The following is a 21,374-nucleotide window of genomic DNA, read 5'->3' on the forward strand; positions in this document are numbered from 1 at the left end:
AATTCAGGCGGTCCATAATGAGTTAATATCTACATACATATGTATGTATATATATATATATAAACATTGTATAAAATGTTTGTATATGTATGAATCATAACAATAAAATAAAAATAAAGTTTACCTATCGGAAGTATTTTAAGCGATTATTAAAAATGGAATGTATGAAAGTTTGTCAAATATAATACAAATGAGAAATGATAACCACTGTATTCTTAATGGAAAAGTAATAGATATATGTATAAGGCTTTCAATCAGAGAATAATTGAAACAGAAATTAGTTCAGAAAAATATTATTGCATTCAACAGTTTATTAGCTATTCCTATTCCTTTCACTTCACCGACGAAACATTCACAAGCTTCCGTCTCATTGCTAATAATACTGTTCAAATTATTTCACATCACTGTCGATTTTATTTTTAAAAATGTACCTATACATATTTACATACAGGTATTATAGAAAAACGGCTATCGTTTAAATTTCACGGTCAACTTTCGCGATAAGCGAAAGCGGGTAGAATATGAGAGGTCAGTGTCACCCGACGTGTGTATACAATTAATTTGTACTACGCCTATCGTTTATGTTAGGCATTTCTCGAAATGCCTAGCTAGAGCACGTCAGGAATCCACTGGTATCTGCATGCTTGTAGGAGCGAGCCTTTTAATGGACAATCTGTGTCCGTCTGTCCGTACGATAAGCGGACGGTGGCGCCAACCGCACCATTCTACCTAAATCGACGACACACTCAATGTGTAAAACGAAAAAAAAAAACAAAACAAAACAAACAACGGGAATAATAATACGAAAAAATAGTATCGAAAGGTATACTAGGAGGTGCCTCCTAAAAGATATCTTGATCGTTACGATTTCGTCGTTTAAATGTTCAAATTTCAATCGGTGCTGCCGGAGACCGTACTAAGCTTGTTTTACACTCATTTTAAATTCAATACTAAAAGAAAAGAAACATCCAATTTATAAGCTTTGCATAATATACATATGTATATTTTTATCAAACTTCTGAATTAAAGTTCTCATAAATGCAAATATCTATTACGATATTTGTTTGTAGTCAGAAACCAAACCCTACGAATGACAAATTTTTTAACTTCGTTTTAGACTTTAGAATGTTCTGTCAAATGGAATTTTAGGAACTATGATTGTATTGTATTCAAAGTCGAGACAGATTGTATTGTAGTCCTAGGATTGTCCTAGGAAAACGAACAGATTGTATTGTAGTCCTAGGATTAGTCCTAGGATTGTCCTAGGATTGTCCAAGGAAAACAAAAAGTCTGAACATTTTTTGTGGGTAGGGGGATTTGAAATTAAAATCCCATTTTCAATGTGTCAAGTAATTATGAAAGAAAAAACATGTGTCGCAGGCAAACATTTAAATGGAAAAATCAGCACTAACTAAATACCTTGAAGTTGCACCCTACATTTTTTTTAACAAAAGTACATTTTTCGATATATGTACATAAATAAATCCTTTCTAAAATTATAAAGATTTTAATATGGGATGTACAGCGAGTGTAGATTTGTTTTTGTTTGGTTTTCAATAATTTTTTTCGTACATATTCTTGTTATGATTTTCTCCAGAATTAGGGCCCTTCAAATTTTATTTAATTTAATTTTTACACACATACATATATGTATGTCCATCATATGTTCCATGACAAGAGTAACCTCAAGGCGATACATATCGTTAGATTAATTTTTGGACATAAGTACTAAAGTTTTTTCAAACATAACAGTATATATTATAGAATACAAATAGAGACATCTACTGACAATCAACAAATGTTTGATACACAGAAAATTTGCGAGAAATACATTATGTAGGCAACTTTTATAAGATTCAACAAATTGAAGATTCATATTACTCGAATTTGCGAAAATGCGAGGGAGAGGATACTTATATATTGGATCCGTCACAATAATTAAGTTAAAACAATCAGAAAATTCTAACAGGAGACGATTGATCCGTGTTTTTTTAATAACCACAATACCTTACCAGCAGCGTATTTTAGCCGGTTCTTAAACCCAAGACCCTGCCAAATATCTACTGGCATGCAATAGCTCTACCGGTGCACTACGCCATCCGAAGAAATTATCCCCTCTTTTCAGTCCTAATTTTATTGTGAACAAAACATTACCTGTAAGCAGACAGACAAATTGCTGATTTCTAAGAAACCTCTACTACACAAAAATCTGCTGATAAATCTTTAAGTTAATGGATAAAAAATGTACTTATAGGGATTTTTTTGTTAAAACCAAACATTCTAAGTTTAACACAATTCACATAGTTTCAAGAATTATACATACATACATACATACATACATACATATGTACATATATATGTATGTATAAAAATGTCTATATACCTGATTCAATTAATAATGTAGCTTTGACGACTAGCAGTGTGTAGGATGCACAGACACGTAATGTTATTCGGTTATAGCAAAGTGAATGAATACAATGCGACGACGTATTAAGATATTTTTCGTTGGAAAAAAAATCGAAAGTGATTAATGACGATTTGAAAATGAAAACATTTTAATTAATTCAATAGAACGAGCCAGGTAGTTCGATATCAGTTAATGACACGTCTATCTCGTACACGCTGTCTGTATTGTGTTCAAGTTTCTTATAACGCACTCATAAATATCAAAGTGATATTTCAACGAAAGTAGTATCACAGTAGCGTGTGTATTGAAAATTCTTTGACAATGATTTGTGAACATTATCGCGCACGGACGATGCTATTTTCGTATGCCAGAGATGTTCAAACTTCGGTTTTATTCGATAAAAATATTTATCACGTCGTTTTTGACACTTTAGCTGATTTAATATGAAATATAAAAAAAAACTTGAAACAAATCAGTAATTAAACTAATCTAAAACATAGTTACTGACTAAGTTAAAATTATATATGAATGTAAATCCTAAATATAATAATGTACTATTGCATTTTTTTCAAATTGTTTGTATCGAAATGTAACTACCTATTATAGTTTGAGTATGTGATACTTAAATTGAAATTATTTTTATACTATACATAATATAAACGAAATATACTGATATGAAAAATGAGTTGAAAGTGTCTGACAAAGGAATGAACCTCCATCGCTAAGTGAATTGTCAAGTTTTTTCATTAACGAGATGATAGTCTCGAGAGTTAGACGTGTTTCACATTTATCTTCTTCATTAATATTAGTCAACAACGATTTTCATACATATTAATATTGTGTTCTCGTTCTTTTGTCTCGTTTTTCAAATATATCATTTTTACTCCAAAAATGTAACAGATAAAGTATTGCGATTGTGATTCCTCTTGATAACTTCTCAATTTGTCTGTATTTTTACTTACCTCCTTTTTACCAAATACACCCAAGATAAATTACATATGAAGCTTAATGTTTTTTTTTTTTACAAATTTACAATAAAATAATTTTCTTATAAATTCTTAAAGTATTATTATAAATTTGGAACCCGACATTTATCGATTTGAAAATATGAATGGCTGTTTTATTTATTTATAATATTTGATCGTCAATATTGTGCCTACTATCTGCTTTACAGACGACGTTCGGTCTGGCAACTTTTGAAATGTCGTTACGCGTGAAAGTACCTCTCAATTATTCAACAGATGGATTCTGGGAAATAAAAAATGGTTCACGGAGGCATGACAAGAGATTGGCATTTGAAAATTTTTGACGAAAACGTGATACAAGTTAAACAAGCGACACCGTACTCGAGAAAGCGTATTTTTTCAAAACATTACACGAATATTAATAATACTTTGCGATTCAAAATAATAGATATATTTGCAATAAAAACCATCATACTAATTTATACCCAACTCTCACTGATTCATTTTAATAAATATACTTTTAAAGAGTCTGAAGTACTCGAATATACATATTGAAACATAAAATTTAATACCTATCGTTCCGTTTCTGTTAATCTTTTATTGAACAAAAAATACTATCGGCGATGTGTCACAACTGTTTCCACATCTGAGATAATTTTGTATGCAACCAGCATTCAATAACCCAGCGTATTGTTACTCAAAAATTAGCATTGCATAAACCATTTTTCTTCAAAATAAATTTGAAAACGACTTCAATCTACCACAATGTCACGAAAACGAACCTGGAAGCCACCTTGAATCACAAATAACATAGTGTTACTAATTCAAGCTAACTTTGGGGGAGGAAAATCGTCTTTAATCGATGTGTTACGCAATTAGGATCGTCTGTGTCACGATACAACGAGACGCAATGAAAGCGTAACAGAGTAACATTCGAGAGCAATCGCACCCCAAGTTAACGCACTTAGCGTAACTTAATTTGATCGCAGCAGACTCACGCGCTACCATCAAACATTCACAAGACGCGTGCTTCAAACACACATAAGGGCCTTTCAAATGCACACAACGAACGATATTTATATTTAAAATGGCGCAAATGTATATATTTTATTATATTTAATCATAAAATGGCACGGCTATAAATTTCTCCAGTATGAAATAATCCGGAATTGAATTTGAAGGTACGGGAATACATTTTTGTATGTAAATATATAGGATGATGATGGTTTAATGGATGGGTCGTAGACGTCATTGTCGACGACTTGTCGACGGGACAGTTGGCTTTCATCCGTGTCTATCCGTCCAATTCAACCACCTTGCAGATTTATTCAAAATGTCAACGTCAAATGCCCTCGTCACATGTCTGCCGGGAATACCGGAACCGTGCAAGCCGAAACTATTGCATATATAAAGTACACGTATTTATGCATGATGTATTTCGAACTTAATCGTATGTATAGATTTAGCACGATTTATTATGTATACATATTAAATTTTCTAAATCTTTTTTTACATAAAATGTTTTGAAAAACCTGTCGCATTAGAATCGTTATAAATCTGATAATATATTTCACGTAACAATAGTACTTATATTGTAGAATAATGCTTTTACAAAATATTTCATAGGTTCCCTGGTGGCTTGCATTTAATTCGGAGTATTTCACCAAAGTGTTACGAAAAATTTATAAAATGCAATGATCGTAATGAATAAAACTACTGTATGTATAAGATAATAGTTGACAAATTTAAATGCAAAAAGTTATACTTTTTGATTATATGATTATGATTTTGATTATATGATTATGTTTTTGATTATATTTTTCCATGTTGCCGGTACGGGTTGCCCCTGAGCAACATCTACATATGGTATTGAACTTATATTTAAATTTATAGAATATAAATTTTCAATTATATTCCAATAGTGATGACATAGTGGGTAGGATATTTTCCAAATTTTATGAGGATGATTCAATGATGAATTTAGATAAATTGACAAACTCTGATAGAAAACGATCGGCTTGGAGTCACAAATATCAACGTCTGGCTAGCAGTATTACAGAAATATTTCCAAATAAACTATTTTAAATCAAAGTCAATCCAGGGCTTGAATCCGAAAAACTCTGATTTGCATTAGCTTAACCACCGAGCTATACTGCTAAATATTATATATTATAATGTATGAAGATATGTAATCTATGATGAACTTAACTAAACAATAATAATCGTTTTTAATATGACACAAATAGGGGAACATGATTACAGAAATGAATAGAGTTTCAAAGTTTATTAATATTAAAAATTAATCTCCTTTGCTTCAAGGAGCAAAATCGTCCATAATTATATCTGAATCTAATAATGTCAGTTGACACGACACAAATCACTGTGTCTGTCTTGAGCCATTGAAGGTTTTAAATAACTTATGACTATTTTAAGTTCACTGAAAGATATTTTAGCTGATGCGGTGGTTACTGGAATACTTATGCATTTATTATTTCACTTAAATTTATCTCATTCATTTAAAATTCGCATTAAATTTTGACAATTTTAGGGCCCCCGGGGCCATCGTACCCTTCCCCTAGCACGGTTCTGGTAACAATGATTTAATCAATAAATCCCTGTGAAACAGCAACTCTTGTTATTATTATTTTTGCTAGAAATCTTAACCTCTGACCCTGTTATTTTTTTTACAATGAAAAAGAAGCAGAAGGAAAATCCTGTTCAGCACAATTGAAAGAATGTACCTCTTTAATTGAAAATTTTCCAAACGAAAAGCAACACTCTATTCGGCAGATATCGACGAAACGTACACCGCCTAATAAATACCTACCACATCTGCCTTTAAAAGGGTTCCCCGGCTTTTGTACATTTTTTTTGTCACAGTAAGTTTAACAGAGAACACAGTCACGGTGTTACGGTTTGACTAATTGATACAGCAGGTATTTTAAACGCATAGGAAACAGCGTTTGCACTTGGGTGAGCATTGTCGGATCTACAATTACGGTACCATACTACCGAATAGTACGATAAAATGTACAATACATATTGCATAATACGATCATCGAGGATAACAAAAAAATATTAAAAAATGCCAAAAGCACGTACTTTTGCACGTACATTTACATACATAATAATATTGCAGACAAAAAAAGTTTTTGCATCCTACACTATCCAGTAGAACGGTTTGCGATCGGTCGTTAATTACGTTACCTGCGTTCGTTAATTAAAACAAACGTGCGATACTATTGTTTCACAAATTGTATTAATTACAGCGAACAATATATGTGCATTTTAATTAAGCTTATGAAGGCCAGGGGTGACCAAGAATATCAAGTATACATACATTTAAATTAAAACGTGAGTGTAGTTTTCACATAAAGACTAGAAAAGTGCGATCGGAATTCAGCTTCATCATATGATATAGACTGGTGTGACGCATTGGGGCAACCTGTCAGGTCACATTGGTCATAATATTGTTATTATTATTATTTATCCATTTACATAACGTATTTCATTATAATAATAAATCAAATATAAAATAAAAATATAACATTATAACACATGGAGACAATAGTTAAGTCAACCAAAACTCACATTTTTCTACAGGATCTTTTGACAAATCAGGATCAAACACTGCATTTTTATTGAAGATGAAAAAGGATAATTTTATTTTTAAATAAAAACACACAGAAACTGTACAAAGTTTGTTCTCGTTCAACAATATATTATTAAATTTGTCAGCACTACACTTAAGATTATTAAACCTCATAATTATTCACGATCAGAATGTTTTCATGCAACTTTATTTTAGTTCCTATTTTTTAACAATACAAAAAAATATATAAATTTGGACTGGCATAAATCCTCGTTCAGGTAAAATTTATTTTTCATTTTTATACACATACATACATATGTATGTAGGTGTAAAATAATGTATACATATAACAGGAAGCCCTAACAGTTAAACACCTATGCGCCTTCCTGACCATTATAAACATCGATTTATAGAGCAATTTTATAGAACATCATAGAGACATCTATGGATGAATTTGACAGAAATTTTTGCAACATTTTTATGAATCACCAAATTCGAGATGTTGAAAGCTCTAATTTTGTGAGAAATAGGATATATGACGTTGCCAATTTTTTAGAACCATATCAATGTAATCAGATAAATTGGCAAATTCTGATAGGAAACGATCAAGCTGAAGTCACATATCCACAGCCTGGCCAGCAGGGCCTGACCAGTTGAAAGTATTACATGCCAACCACTAATATATGCCACTGGTTGATCTGTATAATTAATCTGTAGCCAGCAGTACGGCTCGGTGGTTGCGTTTATGTTTAGCACTGAGAGGTTACCGGGTTTGATCCCATGCTAATCTTTAATGCTGCTCGTCAGACTTGGATATTTGCAACTCCAAGTCGATCGTTTCCTATCCGAGTTTGCCAATTTATCTGATTTCATTGTTGAAACAGTTCCACCATCAAATTGGCAACAATCTACCCGCTATGTCACAAATATCTGAATTTGATCTACATACATATGTACAATATGTAATAATTTATGTAAAAGTCTAAATCCATAGATATCTGTATGGATTAATTAACTAATTCTTCAACCTCTCGAAATACGGCGATTTATGTAATAAAAAATGCTGTTATGTTTGTAATTAATTGTCTAGGAAGGCGCATTGGGGTTTACCTGCTAGGTCATCCTAGTATATATCTATGTAAAAATAAAAATAAAATATGTATATACATTAATTGAACTTAACTGCTGGTCAACAGACTACTGCTTTCAATCATTATTAAATTAATTTATTCCGCGAATCAAAAAAATGTACATACATATGTACCTAATACATTGATGTAGGTACTTAATTAACTGTTTAATAGTTCAAACGTATACGTATATGGAAATAAAGCAAACTTGATCCCAAATCATGTGATATATTTACACATTCCTGTTGGATAGCCCTGGTAAATACGATTTGAATGAAAAGTGTTTTATCTCGCATCTATCCGTTTATCCACGAACGGCTGCGCTGTTCGTTTCAGTGCGAATCTGTCACGTTGTTGGCGGGCGAAGTTTTATTTGTTTTTTTCGGGCATATCCAGTGTCGTATTACGTATCGCATATGGATTTTCAGTGATTTGAATAGTGAGTGGGCGGGTAGTAATATTCGTGGATACGTATCCGAGTTATACAAGTTTGTATGGTTGCGACAACGTCCCCCGACTCGTCTGATCCATTTTGTATAAGGTACACCGCTAGCCAGTTTGACTTCTTTAAATATTAAAACTGTACTATTTCGTGGACAACAGTCAACCACCTCGGTCCTCGACACTCCTCCATCCTCCCCCATCCTTACTTTTAGTCTACTATATATACCTTTTGACTGGTTCGAATGTTTACGTACATACCTACATACATACTACATTCGTGTAAACGCACTGGGAGAGTCGTAAATCTAGCGAATGTACATAAATAAATCAACTACGACAGTCTATCGCAGCATTATACATATGCAGATTAAGATCATTTGCAAAACGATATTTTATAATTTCAATACTTCCGTAAATGATGATAATACTTCAGGTGTCTGTTTTTCCTACTAAATTTTACACTTTTAGTAAATGCTTCGCGTGATATAAATAAGCTTATTTTATTTAAAATGAAAAAAATAGCCGTTACAATAATGAAACACTAAAAACAAATTTCGTTTAATCCAAGAGCCGAAGTCGGAGTCGTAAAAAATCAACCGACTCCGACTCCTTTTTATTACTATTTTCTTTATTACGGTATGTGTCAACTAGAATCTTCAATTTTATTGATGTAAATCCACTAATTAATTGAAATTGAATAATTTCGTTATGAAAATCATGAATAATTCAATACATTGGGTTAAATTTTGAACCGACTCCACAGCCCTGGTTTAATCATCATATTATTGTAGTATTTTTATTTTTCTTATTGGTGTCATTCAATGTATTATTTTTACTTTATCTATGTACGTAGTAACAATAGATGAAGTTTTGTGATCATGCGAAAATTCGAACTCGAGATTTTTTTTAAATGAATCTTATTTATATGTTTCCGGCTATAGTGGCGCTTTGGGGCAACCTGTTAAGTCAAGATCTAAATTCAATTCGAAATAAATAAATAAAATATGATAAAAATACATACATAGGTATGTATGTATTTACATATATTCGTTAATTTGAAAAGTAATATTTTAATAATTTAACTTGAAATTAGTCAAAATTTTGAACATATTTTATTTTATTTATTTTTATTTTATTTTATTTTTACATATATACCAGAAAGGCCTTACAGGTAAATCCCAATGCGCCTTCCTGGCCAATTACAAATTACAATTACAATTACAAATGCAGCATTTTTATTACAAGTCTTTGAATTACGAGACACTGAAAAACTCGCAAATTAACGAGACATCTACATAAATTTTATTGTACATCAATCATACTTCAAATAGTGGTGACATAGTAGGTAGGAAGAATTTTTAGCCAATTTTTTTTTCCGGGAACCGTTTCAACAATGACATCAGAGAAAATTGGCAAACTCTGATAGGAAACGATCAACCTGGAGTCACAAATCCAGGTCTGATCAACAGCATACTCTGATATACTTATGAACCTACTTATGAACCTACAGTGAGAGATGCAATCAAATTTGAATAATAAATAACATTTTGAAATGACAAAATACGGACACATAGTGTTTTAGATTTGGTTCAAATCTAATTACTGAAACTTCATAATTCTAAATAAAAATACCTGAATTTCTATTTTACAGAGATTAATTTGTGTCACCATGACCTTTTACATTTATTTTATGGATAGCAACAATCTTTTCGTTTATCAGTACATGTAGAATATAGAATCAACAATCTTTTCGTTTATTTTAGTCAGTTACAAGACTGTATAAATGCAAAATTTCATAAATTGTTCTCAAAAATTTGACACAATACCATGGGGACTATCTGTTAGTCAACAAAATGAAGCTTCTTTCATGATCTATTCAACTTCATAAGTATGCGAGACACAATCGGACGTACATATGTAGTTGCTACATGAAAAGGAACGCTTTGTGAATAAACTATAAATAATCATGTATATTTCCTTATTTCACTAAACATAGTTTGATAGTCATTACAATGGAACGATACGCTGAAATTCCGGCCATAAAACACGTACAAACATACACACGAGAGATTGACGGCGAACGTTTCGCGCGTAATTGCATCATCGAATTTTATTGCGGTTCCTGTGGACGAGAACGGATTTGGTGGGGTTGGTTGCGGGAGGATAGGGGAGGGTCGTGGCGGTTGTCCCGGACGATTTAGGCGGTTCCTTGGCCCACCCACCCTCTCATCCTCCATCTCACTCCATCTCCCGCATCCCGGTAAAGACGTGCTTTATTCCCTTTGTTGGTGGCCTGACAGGGCTAATTGCGTCGGCTCGTAGAGGCGCGCGTAGACCCGTAGACCCTTAGTCCGACCCAATTGAATTACAAGTTTAATTGCTGCCGACATCCCCCGACCCCTACAGCATCCCCCACCCCCGCCTGCACGAGTAATGAATCCCGCAAAGTAAATTCACCCACGCGGACCCAAAACGGAGGATTAACCCCTAAACTTGTGTATTATTTACGCGACGACGACATTACACCGTCGCGTGACCGACGAATCTTTTCTATCGATTTGACCACTTACTTTTATTATTATTATAATACGTATATGCAAACACGTTTTCATATGCTTGGATATAAATGTAGATGGAACATTTATTTAATTATTTATACAGGTATACACGCATTTTTTTTATTTTACAACATCTATGTATGGTCAAACATTGTATATACGTATTAAATACATTCTAAAAATGTACATGTATTTCACGCACGTCGATTAAACATAAAATCGTATTCAATGTAAATATGTATAATGTCATATTATCAATTACAATAGTTTATAATTTGGCCTAATAATAACGTTATTTATGTCGTATATAATATACACAAAAGATTACTCTGATATGAAATACCAAACAATTTATAAATATTTCAAAATTTATAATTATTGTATAAGTTCAATGGATAAGTCTACATGTAATATATGCGTCGAATGATGTGGAGCAAAAATCCACAGCAGTAATAGCGATAAGTGTATAAAAAACCTGTAAATTTTGTTGAAGAGCCAACTGAAGACGACAAACTGTTATCGAAGATGGCAAATAAATAAATGTATTTTAAACTTCAATTAATTTAATGTAACGAATAAGCGAAAAACTGTTGGGAAGGATGCCGATTTTATGGGAGCTATCAAAACGATTAAGTTAGATAAAAAAACTCTAACAGGAGACTGCCGATCTGGATTAATTAACAATTTAGATCTGAACCGGGATTTGAACCCACGACCTCTCTACTCTCAAACACTGTCTGTAACCAGTGAGATACGCTGTGGCTTCACATAAATAATTTTAAATATTCATAACGAACCCATCAGTATTTTTAGCCTCAACTCTATTCTTACAACAACCTATATATTAGCCATTCTATGTTTTTAAAAGACATATAATTTTTAATTTACTATACTTTAACAGTCGAAAATAATTTGAATATTTATATTGACTTTTTTGTCAATAGTAAGTGTGTATATATGTATGTAAATACATACAGTATTTATGCTATTCACCGCAGAAAACTATTATATATCAATCAATTTATTCAATGAAGCTAATTTATTTATTAATCAAAAAATTTGGTCAGTTTTGTGTTTATTTTTAGATTAAATCAATCTATTTAATATCATATAAGATTTAAGCAGCTTTAATTGGGATTTAAAACTTAAATACTACTGTTTTTTTCTATTAAAAATAAACATATTTCAACAGTATTCGAAACCGAAAAATAATCCAAATAATAATTTATTTTAACGATGTGCCTTTTTTCGACGCAAAAATGGAGCGTTTTAATAACAAACGGCGGCGAACAACGCGTTAATATTAATTAAGTTTAGAGGAAATTTTAATTTCGCTAATATTCGGGCGCGGGTAGTGAGTGACTCATAAAGTATTCAACGCCCGAAAGGGTTAAAACGCGTTTGAAATAATGAAAATTAGAAAGGATTTTCCGGGGCGCGCGGCTCGCACACAATGAAGTGGCCCCAACCGGTAAAACCGTCTCCTCTTATTACCTTACCTTACTTTGGACGTAAATTTTGTTAATTTGAATTTGAATATGTAATTACACACAACATCTACTTAATAGAAATTTAAAAATTAAATACAATTATCAATCCCTATGATTAATTATTGACGTCTATTTCAAAATTGCACTCGTTGCAATTACACATGAGTACATGTATTAGCGATATATGTATCTTCTTTAAACCCGTTACAAATCATATACATATATAGAATAGAGCAAAAAATGACACATTTTCATTTTAATAATCAATTTGTAATGTCGAGTCAAAGTTATGTGAAAAATATATGAAATCTATGTACATAACAAAATTCGCAATGAATAAAACTGTTGTTAATTCAAATGATGATCACAAAACAAATGTACATATATACAATAAGGTGATGACCACGATGAAATAAATGAATCTTTACAAAGCAGTGACTCTGATATATGTTTCTGAAAATAAATCTAAGCTATGTACCAATGTAGCTTGTTTCAATACAGTGAACCAAACTTGTATTTATAATAATTATCATATTGTATCTAAATAAAGTAAATGATATCTGTGCGCGTATAAAACGTCGAGTTATATAGTGTATAATGTTCTCGTATGAGTCCGAGGCAAACAATAAATAATTTAGCGTTGAGATAAACCGGGTTTTGAGGTGTTCATTTGCGCGCGCAACCTTTATCCGGCGGTGGCTGCAAGGAGCGCGCTCGGCTAAATTTATAACGGAATTTAAATTGATTTTAATCCAATTACGCTGCCGCTTTCTCTTTAACTCGTTGCGTCATTAATTTTCACGGTTGCGAATTAATGTTTGCCGAATTTCGGGCTTGATTAATTATTATTGCGGCCGAATCACTAGAGCCGACCGACCGACGGGGAAAACTCGGATCGTTTTTCCGGCTGCGCGCCCGTCGCGCGTAAATCAATCGCCCAACAATTTTATTTTACTTTTTAAAGTCGATCGCCGGCCCGTTTGTTTCGCTGCCTCTGAATTATTAAATAAAACCAGCAGTGGATATACGTTATTATCTCGAATAAATGAACTTGAAGGGGAACACTAAATTCAGAATTAATTCGCTGCTTTTGTACACTGCTGGGTAAGTTTCATCGTGAAGAAAATTCCTATGAGAATATAAATTCAACCGTATTTTGCCAAATTTCAGTTGTCAGTCAGTTTTTATATACATAATTTACTAGTTTAATTTGGAATATAAAGTACTTAAACATGGCGAATCTAATTGAAATGAATCTAATATAATCTAATTTTATTAAATTTATTTGAATCGGAAAAAAAATAATATTTAACCATATCGGTTAGACACTTTGATTTGTTTATGCTCCCAACAAACCTTAGATTACAACTTAAATACATACAAAGTCTCTTTCGAAATTATATATTAGATGTATGTATAAGAAAATCCAATTCTTTAAACGCCTTTTGTGAGGAAAAAAATGAACAGTAAATTGTGGTCAGAATTTTAAAGTATATTTCAATTTATCAAAAATTGTGCCATGCTTTTTTTTATTTTTCAATTAAAAAATTTGGTATTTTTGGTTTCATATTGTCAACATAAATGGCATCATATATGTACATATATAAATATTATTGTCATAATTCGAATTATTTATAATATTTGTACCTAATATATTTATTTTGAACTCTATGGAAAAGCTCAAAATTAAGTACACAACAAGTATTAGTGAGCTTGAAAAAAATTACTACCAAAATTTAAAATCACATCCAAAATCAGTCTCTCAGACTTACTCATATTGCTTTGTCATTAAAAATTTAAATGGCGAATATTCATATTTAGATGCATGAAATAATTAACTCCAAATAAAGCTAACAGATCATCGAAACAATAGTCTTAACCAAAAAATACGTCTGTAAATACGTAAAAATTTAATGTACGAGAAAATACATAAAAAAAATGTAAATAATAGAAATTGAGTAGAAATATACAAACAAACTTTTGTCAACTGCAAAAGAAAATATATTTGAAATTAAATAACTTAAACACACCAACATATGAAGTCTATTCTATTCAACACCATGGCATTAAACATATTATAATTTTTTTTCAAAATATGTTGTTTCACTTAAAAATTAAATTAAAATTTATTGATATAAAAAAACCTTTCAAAGTTTAATTTAACAAATAAACGAGTATTATTATAGATTTATTACTAAAATTTTATTACCATAAACGGTGCATAATATCACCAGTCAGATCACAACCATTTTTTTAATGTAGACACTCGTTGAAAGGAAATCTAGATAAATCAACATATAACATCATTCACTGCAGAAATAAACGAGAAAAAAATGATGTAAATTGGGTTCTTTTTAGCACGCTAGTAATTAAACAAAAAACGCATAAAGATAAGGTAAATTAGGAGCTTTAAAGCTCACGTAGACGTTAAGTACGCGACGACTTAACGTTAAGAGCTTCCAGCCTTAATATTATGCGAATAGGACCGGGAAGGTGGGGGGGGGTGTAAGGGTGGGGGTGTATACTAAGTAATTTTGCGGCCAGAGTGTATAGCAATTAATATTTCGGGATAAACGCAGCGGGAAGGAGGAGGGGATGGGGTTGAATTGCTTGAACGGGGGGGGGGACGCAAACCTTCGGCGCGTTCGTATAAATCGCAAGGTGTTTTCTCAGACGTCCGGCCACTTAGCATTTATTGTTAATTGAAATATTAATTTCGGCCGCATAGTTTATGCGGTCGGTTAGCCAGCGGCGTGCATATTTAAACGTCCCGGGGTCCCTTTTATCCGAAAAGTGGGGTGTGCAAGGGAACGAGTTATGGCGGGCGATTAGCGAGCAGGTTCATTAAGTGCTGTTTCGCTATTAACTTAACGCTGTAAAGTCGCACCGGGGCCAAAACTCACTTCACTTTGTACACACTAGGCTAGATTGGAACTTCGTGCTATCGATTTGGTAATTAACTGGGCTACTTTGCATAGAATATGCTGTATATATTTATGTAAGATGATTCGTTGCATACATATGATGGGGGATGAACTTTTTAATTGAAATAAAATCCCTGAATGAAGGCCTCTTCACCATCCTACACGATTCCATTTGTCTCCGTTTTGGGTAACTCTTACACACATTTTTCTAATTCCATCACTCATCTCGCCTGTGGCCTTCCTTGCACCCTTTTACGTTCTCTCGGACACCGTTCGAGCACTTATTTTGACCATATGTCATCTGTTCTTCTTGCAAATTAAAAATATGTATGTATACATATAATATTTAGTTAAATACACATCAAACAACCGTGTCAAATATTTACTATTATATGTACTGAAATTTTCTTTAGTGTTTCTTTTTTGGATTTTAGACCAAGAAAAATAGAAAATGGGATTGGATTATAATTTTAGTGGGTAGTTTTCATTTTTTGTGGTGTCAATTTTGTATGCAATCGTCTTAATAACTGTCAAATAAAATTGACAAACTTTGACATAGCATGATAGATTTGAAATTAATAATCATCCAGATCTTTCCAACAGCGATATATATATATATATATATATATATATATATATATATATACCTATACATATGTACGTACTCGCAATAATATCAAACATAGAGAAAATCAAATGAATTTTCCTGTATAAAACATTTGAACCCACAATATTTCAACTGGTAAACAGATGATTAACTAGCGAATTACGATTTGACTGCATTTTTTTTTCGAAAAAATGTAAAATTCCTTGGAATTAAAAAAAAGTCACAAAAGTAAGAATGTTTGTTTCTAGTAGTAAATAAATTTGCATTTTATGGAGATTGGATAAATTTAAAGCCATTTCATTTTAATATGTTTATAGCTCGAGATACACTTTCAACTTGATAGATATACATATGTATATATGTACATATATACATATATGTACATACATATATAATGTGTATATTGTAATATAAAATGCATGTTTATTTTAGTAGTCTATAAACTAAAAGACATTTTGATTAAAATTTCCAAATATACATGTATATTTGATCTAGCGGTGTAAATTGGATCATTAAAAATCTATTCTTATAATGAAAATTTGTTTGCAATGCCTTTTGAATACTAGATATAACAAAGCTATGATATATAATGTTGGACAATAAAAATATATCAATAGGCAAATAATTGCATTTGCAACCGATTGGAAATTAAATCTTTCTTGATTCACACCCAACTCGTATTGATATCATATTAAAATTCAAACGACCACTATGTATGTATGTATGTATGTATATATATTATTTACAAAAACCATTATCAAGAAATGAATGTCCACACATTTCAAAATATGCATAAAATTGATGTCGAAATAAAATTAATATAAATTTTAACCAAAAATAACAAAACTCAAATCGAAACAACATTAGACGCCTTATCAAGTGTTAAATAAATAAATAAAAAAAGATGAAAAACTGCCGCCACACATCACAATAGAATAAGTAAGCACAATAAAACGTCATTTTAATGACCGTTTACGAGAAAAATCTGAGTGGCCGCGTCCGTATGCGGACGGACAGTGCTCGGCTCGGATAAAAGTCAAAATAAATAAATTGATGACGCACTTTGATGGGCAATAAATAAAGAATGTAAAGGTTCGGTAAATATCCTCGTTGTAAAGAGATGCGTCTACAGTCTAATAAAAAATGTCGAACAAATTTTAATCGCCCCCTTTACGATTATTAAGACATTATGTTCGAGTTTGAATTGCCTGTGGAAAATTCGAGATTTGACTCGAATTCACACTTTATTGCTCGCGATTAATGTGCGAGATAGCCGTCCTCTTACACGCGAGTCCCTAAATCTTTATTTCATTTTAATGTAAAATTTATTTTTATTATTATTGACAAGTCTCGTTCGCTCGCACACGTCAAAAATGTTTATTACGCGAGTTTCACCATAACGACCTCCATGGTGGCGTACATACACACATACATCTGTACATATTGTACTTTATGTATAAATACATACATATATATATGTATGTGTTATACGTTCAGGTGTATTAAAATTTTATTGAATAATTCAGCTCGCAAAATGCCTACAAATAGGGTTTCAATCAATTACCAATTGGATACAAAACGTTAACGTGTGCTAACCCGAAACCGTTTCGCGTCCCCCATACATTTTTTATTGTCGATTCGACTGTTCAGTGGCGTGCCTCATTTTAACGCTTTTAATCGAGCTATTAATTCGTTAAAATGGAAGGAAATCGCGAAATTATTCAAACCGTTTAATGACGCGTCAATCGTTATTATTTTGTCACTTTTTGGCGCACAGTGTTGATAAAGAAAAATGCCAAATGGTTTATTTTATCATACATATCTATATAATATGTACCTGTATCGAATATTTTTTTGATGGCTCCATATGTACGTAGAAAGAATACATCATACATGTACTCCTCAGAAGTTTTGATCCAAATGAAAGCCTTTATAAGAAATTTCGCGAATGATCATCATCGAAATTGACCAAAACATCTTTTTGCCACGTACTTCTAAGTAACGATCGGCGTTTGGTGGATGCTTCTCGCACAAAAAATGGTTCACTATTGTCAATTTCGTAGAAAAACCATGCTTTTTTGCTCTATTGCTTTCACCACTAATGGAGCGGTCTATAGTTATTTGAAAAGCAACCATCGAACGCCCATCTTTACTTAAGAGATTATTACTATATAAATTCATCTCTGCCTAAATATTCCGATTGTAATATTTGCTGTGTGATTATTTTGATACGTCTTTTTATAAACATATGTACATATTCTCTGTATGATATGTTAAAGAGGCTACAAAAAATGAACCTTATTAAAAAAAATTGACTTATTTTGTTCAAAACTTCTTTAATAAAAGAGAAAATCTTTCTTAAATTCAAAATAATTGATTATTCTCTTTCATTTTGTATTTGCCTGATTAAAACTAAGTCAATTGAAGTATATTTAAAATATCTTAAAACAAAGTATTATTATAAATGAACTAATCAACTCAACTAATGTGTTGAAACATCACTATCAAACTATAAAAAAATACTTTTGTAATTTATTCATTTTCCTAATGAAATGACACTTCGGAATAAATAATAAATCTTCAATTCCGATAAGTTGATATCTATTTGGTTAGATAATTCAATCTGAATATTTAGTTTTATACTACATACACATGTAACAGTCACATAACATCTCCTTATATACCAACTATTTTAGTCAAAATTTAACGTACACCGATAAAATTTATATATTTAAATGGATGCATGTATTATGTAATTTATATATTTAAATGGATGCATGTATTATGTAATTTATATATTTAAATGGATGATGCATGAACTCGGCAAATCTCTAGAAGATTATTAATTAGCCTTTCAGTATACTAGTTTAATAAGTAAAATAACTTGAATTTTCTTTGATATAGGAGACAAACTGCAGAGGAACGCGAGGCCGAAAGACAAGCAGCCAGCAGGCTGATGATTTCTCTGCAAGCAGAAGCCCTCAGCAAGGGATACGGCGGTGCCCCAGGAGGACCAGGGGCGCAGCCCCAACATGCGCCCCCGTCATTAGCAGCCCTCCAAGGATTGCAACCGTGGGGCGTAGGTCCACCTCAGCATCCTCCGCACGCCCCTCCACCCCCTCACTATCTCCCACCTCCACCACCACCAGTGGCCTCACCCATATGCTAGGCCTATCTATATCTTGTGTAAATAGCGAAGGCACGAGATATGAACGAGGAATGCAGTGAGTGTAGTTTTTCGATTAACCCAATCAACGCTAATAAAATTAATCAAAACATTTCACAGTGTATGAATATGAACAGTTACCGGAAAATGGAGCAATACGAAATCTGGCGTCAACCTTTAAAGCCTCTCAAACCTTCAAACAAAGAATGATGAAACTTCACATTGCATTTGGCTTCAACGATTGACGCTCATTATATTTATGTGTACATACATGTGATTTCCGATATGTATTATGTGTATTACAATTATGGTTTTATGTGCAATGAATATGTACGATATATCAATACGATTGTAAATATAAATGCATTTGATCGTTTATATACTATCAAATAATATAAACCTTGTAAAAATCGAATATAATTTTGATGTTGTCGTTTAAATTGCAATTCAGTTTTATATGTACTACTTTATCATAAAAAAATAATAGTTTCCGATCGGATGAGTCAATTATTTTGCATTCAAATATGACCATACATATTTAAATGAGATAGATATGCTGTCGAATACAATGAAAATTCAGTGAAGCAATTAAACAAAAAAAAATGTACAATAATATATGTAAATAATAATTAGATAGTAGTGTCATTTTTATCAAAAGTTTGTCCTTTATATAATATAAAAGCAATATAATGATTAATGTGATATCATTTCGATTATTTTGTAAATAAAATCACTGATAATTTTTTAAAGTTATTTCATAAAATAAAATAAATAAAATAATAATCTTTCTGTTTTGTTCGTATTTCCGTTTGTGATATTATATATTGCAATTAGAATTTATATAATGTACATACATATGTAGGTGTTTAAAAATATGAAGCATGTGTGGTTATGTAAATATTACAAAAATTATATACATATACATAAATAAAAGTAGTAATGTATAGAAACTAATCTTTTTTTCAATTTGTGATCTCTTCTATTGATTGACAATTTCTAATTTAAATAATAAGAAAATAATATTTAAAATAAAATAAGAAAAATTGAAAGCAGATCATTTTCAAAATCAATTTTAAAATTGAGACAAGATTTACTGAACACAAATTTTGCAAATCAGTATTGTATTGTGTATTTAATAAAAATATGTACATATCAAAACAATTTATATGTTAGAACTGTAAATTTAATATTGTAATAATAATAATAGTAACAAGCATCTGAATTTTAGATACATACATACATACATGTATAGCTAATATGATTAAATTAATGTTAGCATATTGAAAATTAGTATTTTTAGCTTAAAAACGAAAGGACACACCCGTATGTAGAAAAGTCGAATTGAGGTTTCAAATGTTTGGTTTCATTTTTGATCGAAATTTTTAAAAATTGTATAAATAATTAATAGAAATGCAATTATGAAAAATAAAAGAAATGTATCATTACACGAATCTAGACATTGTTTATTTATCCTCATCCATTTTTATTTATCATCGACATTAAATATCTGTCTATCCGTTCTACATAGATTGCACTTTGTCGGTGGCACGATAAGTGATTTCATCCGATATCTATAATATATTTAGTAGACACAATTAGTAATAATTCACGTACATATAAACACACATACATGTAGGTATATAATAGCTAATAATAACTGAACAATAATTGGATTCCACCAAAACGGTCTAAACGTCAGTTTATATAAAATTTAATTGCCTGTCATTCTGCTTGTCCATGTTTACAACAGGCAACTGCTAGTACAAAACGATATGCACAGGTGTTCCGTTTAAATATATATACCTATAATATAACTAACTTAATTGTCGGATTGTAAATTAATTTTATCGAATATTAATTAATTTACACGCATGTATATATGTACATATGTACATACATATATAATCGTTAAATAGTTTGATGCTTACACACATCTTGTATACGCAGGGAATAAATTAATAAAAAAAATAATTTACAACATATACCTAACCACATACATACATAGATACAGCCAAGTAGATAGGTGAGTATATTTTTATTTTTAAACGTAAACAGATAACGAAATCCATTATAAAGTTTCACGTGAAAGTT

The 21,374-nt window shown here is 31.4% G+C and overlaps 1 protein-coding gene across 1 annotated transcript in view; it reads left to right on the forward strand.

Moving 5' to 3' along the window:
• Nucleotides 1–19,286, forward strand: part of C15 (homeobox protein C15) — a 41,413-nt gene extending 22,127 nt beyond the window's left edge. The window contains exon 3 of the mRNA XM_077440527.1: nt 19,022–19,286. Coding sequence (XP_077296653.1) covers nt 19,022–19,286 — 265 coding nt within the window. The remainder of the gene's footprint in view (nt 1–19,021) is intronic.
• The last annotated feature ends 2,088 nt before the right edge of the window (nt 19,287–21,374 follow it).

This window comes from Arctopsyche grandis, chromosome 11, assembly GCF_051622035.1.
Source record: "Arctopsyche grandis isolate Sample6627 chromosome 11, ASM5162203v2, whole genome shotgun sequence".
Classification (NCBI taxonomy): domain Eukaryota; kingdom Metazoa; phylum Arthropoda; class Insecta; order Trichoptera; family Hydropsychidae; genus Arctopsyche; species Arctopsyche grandis.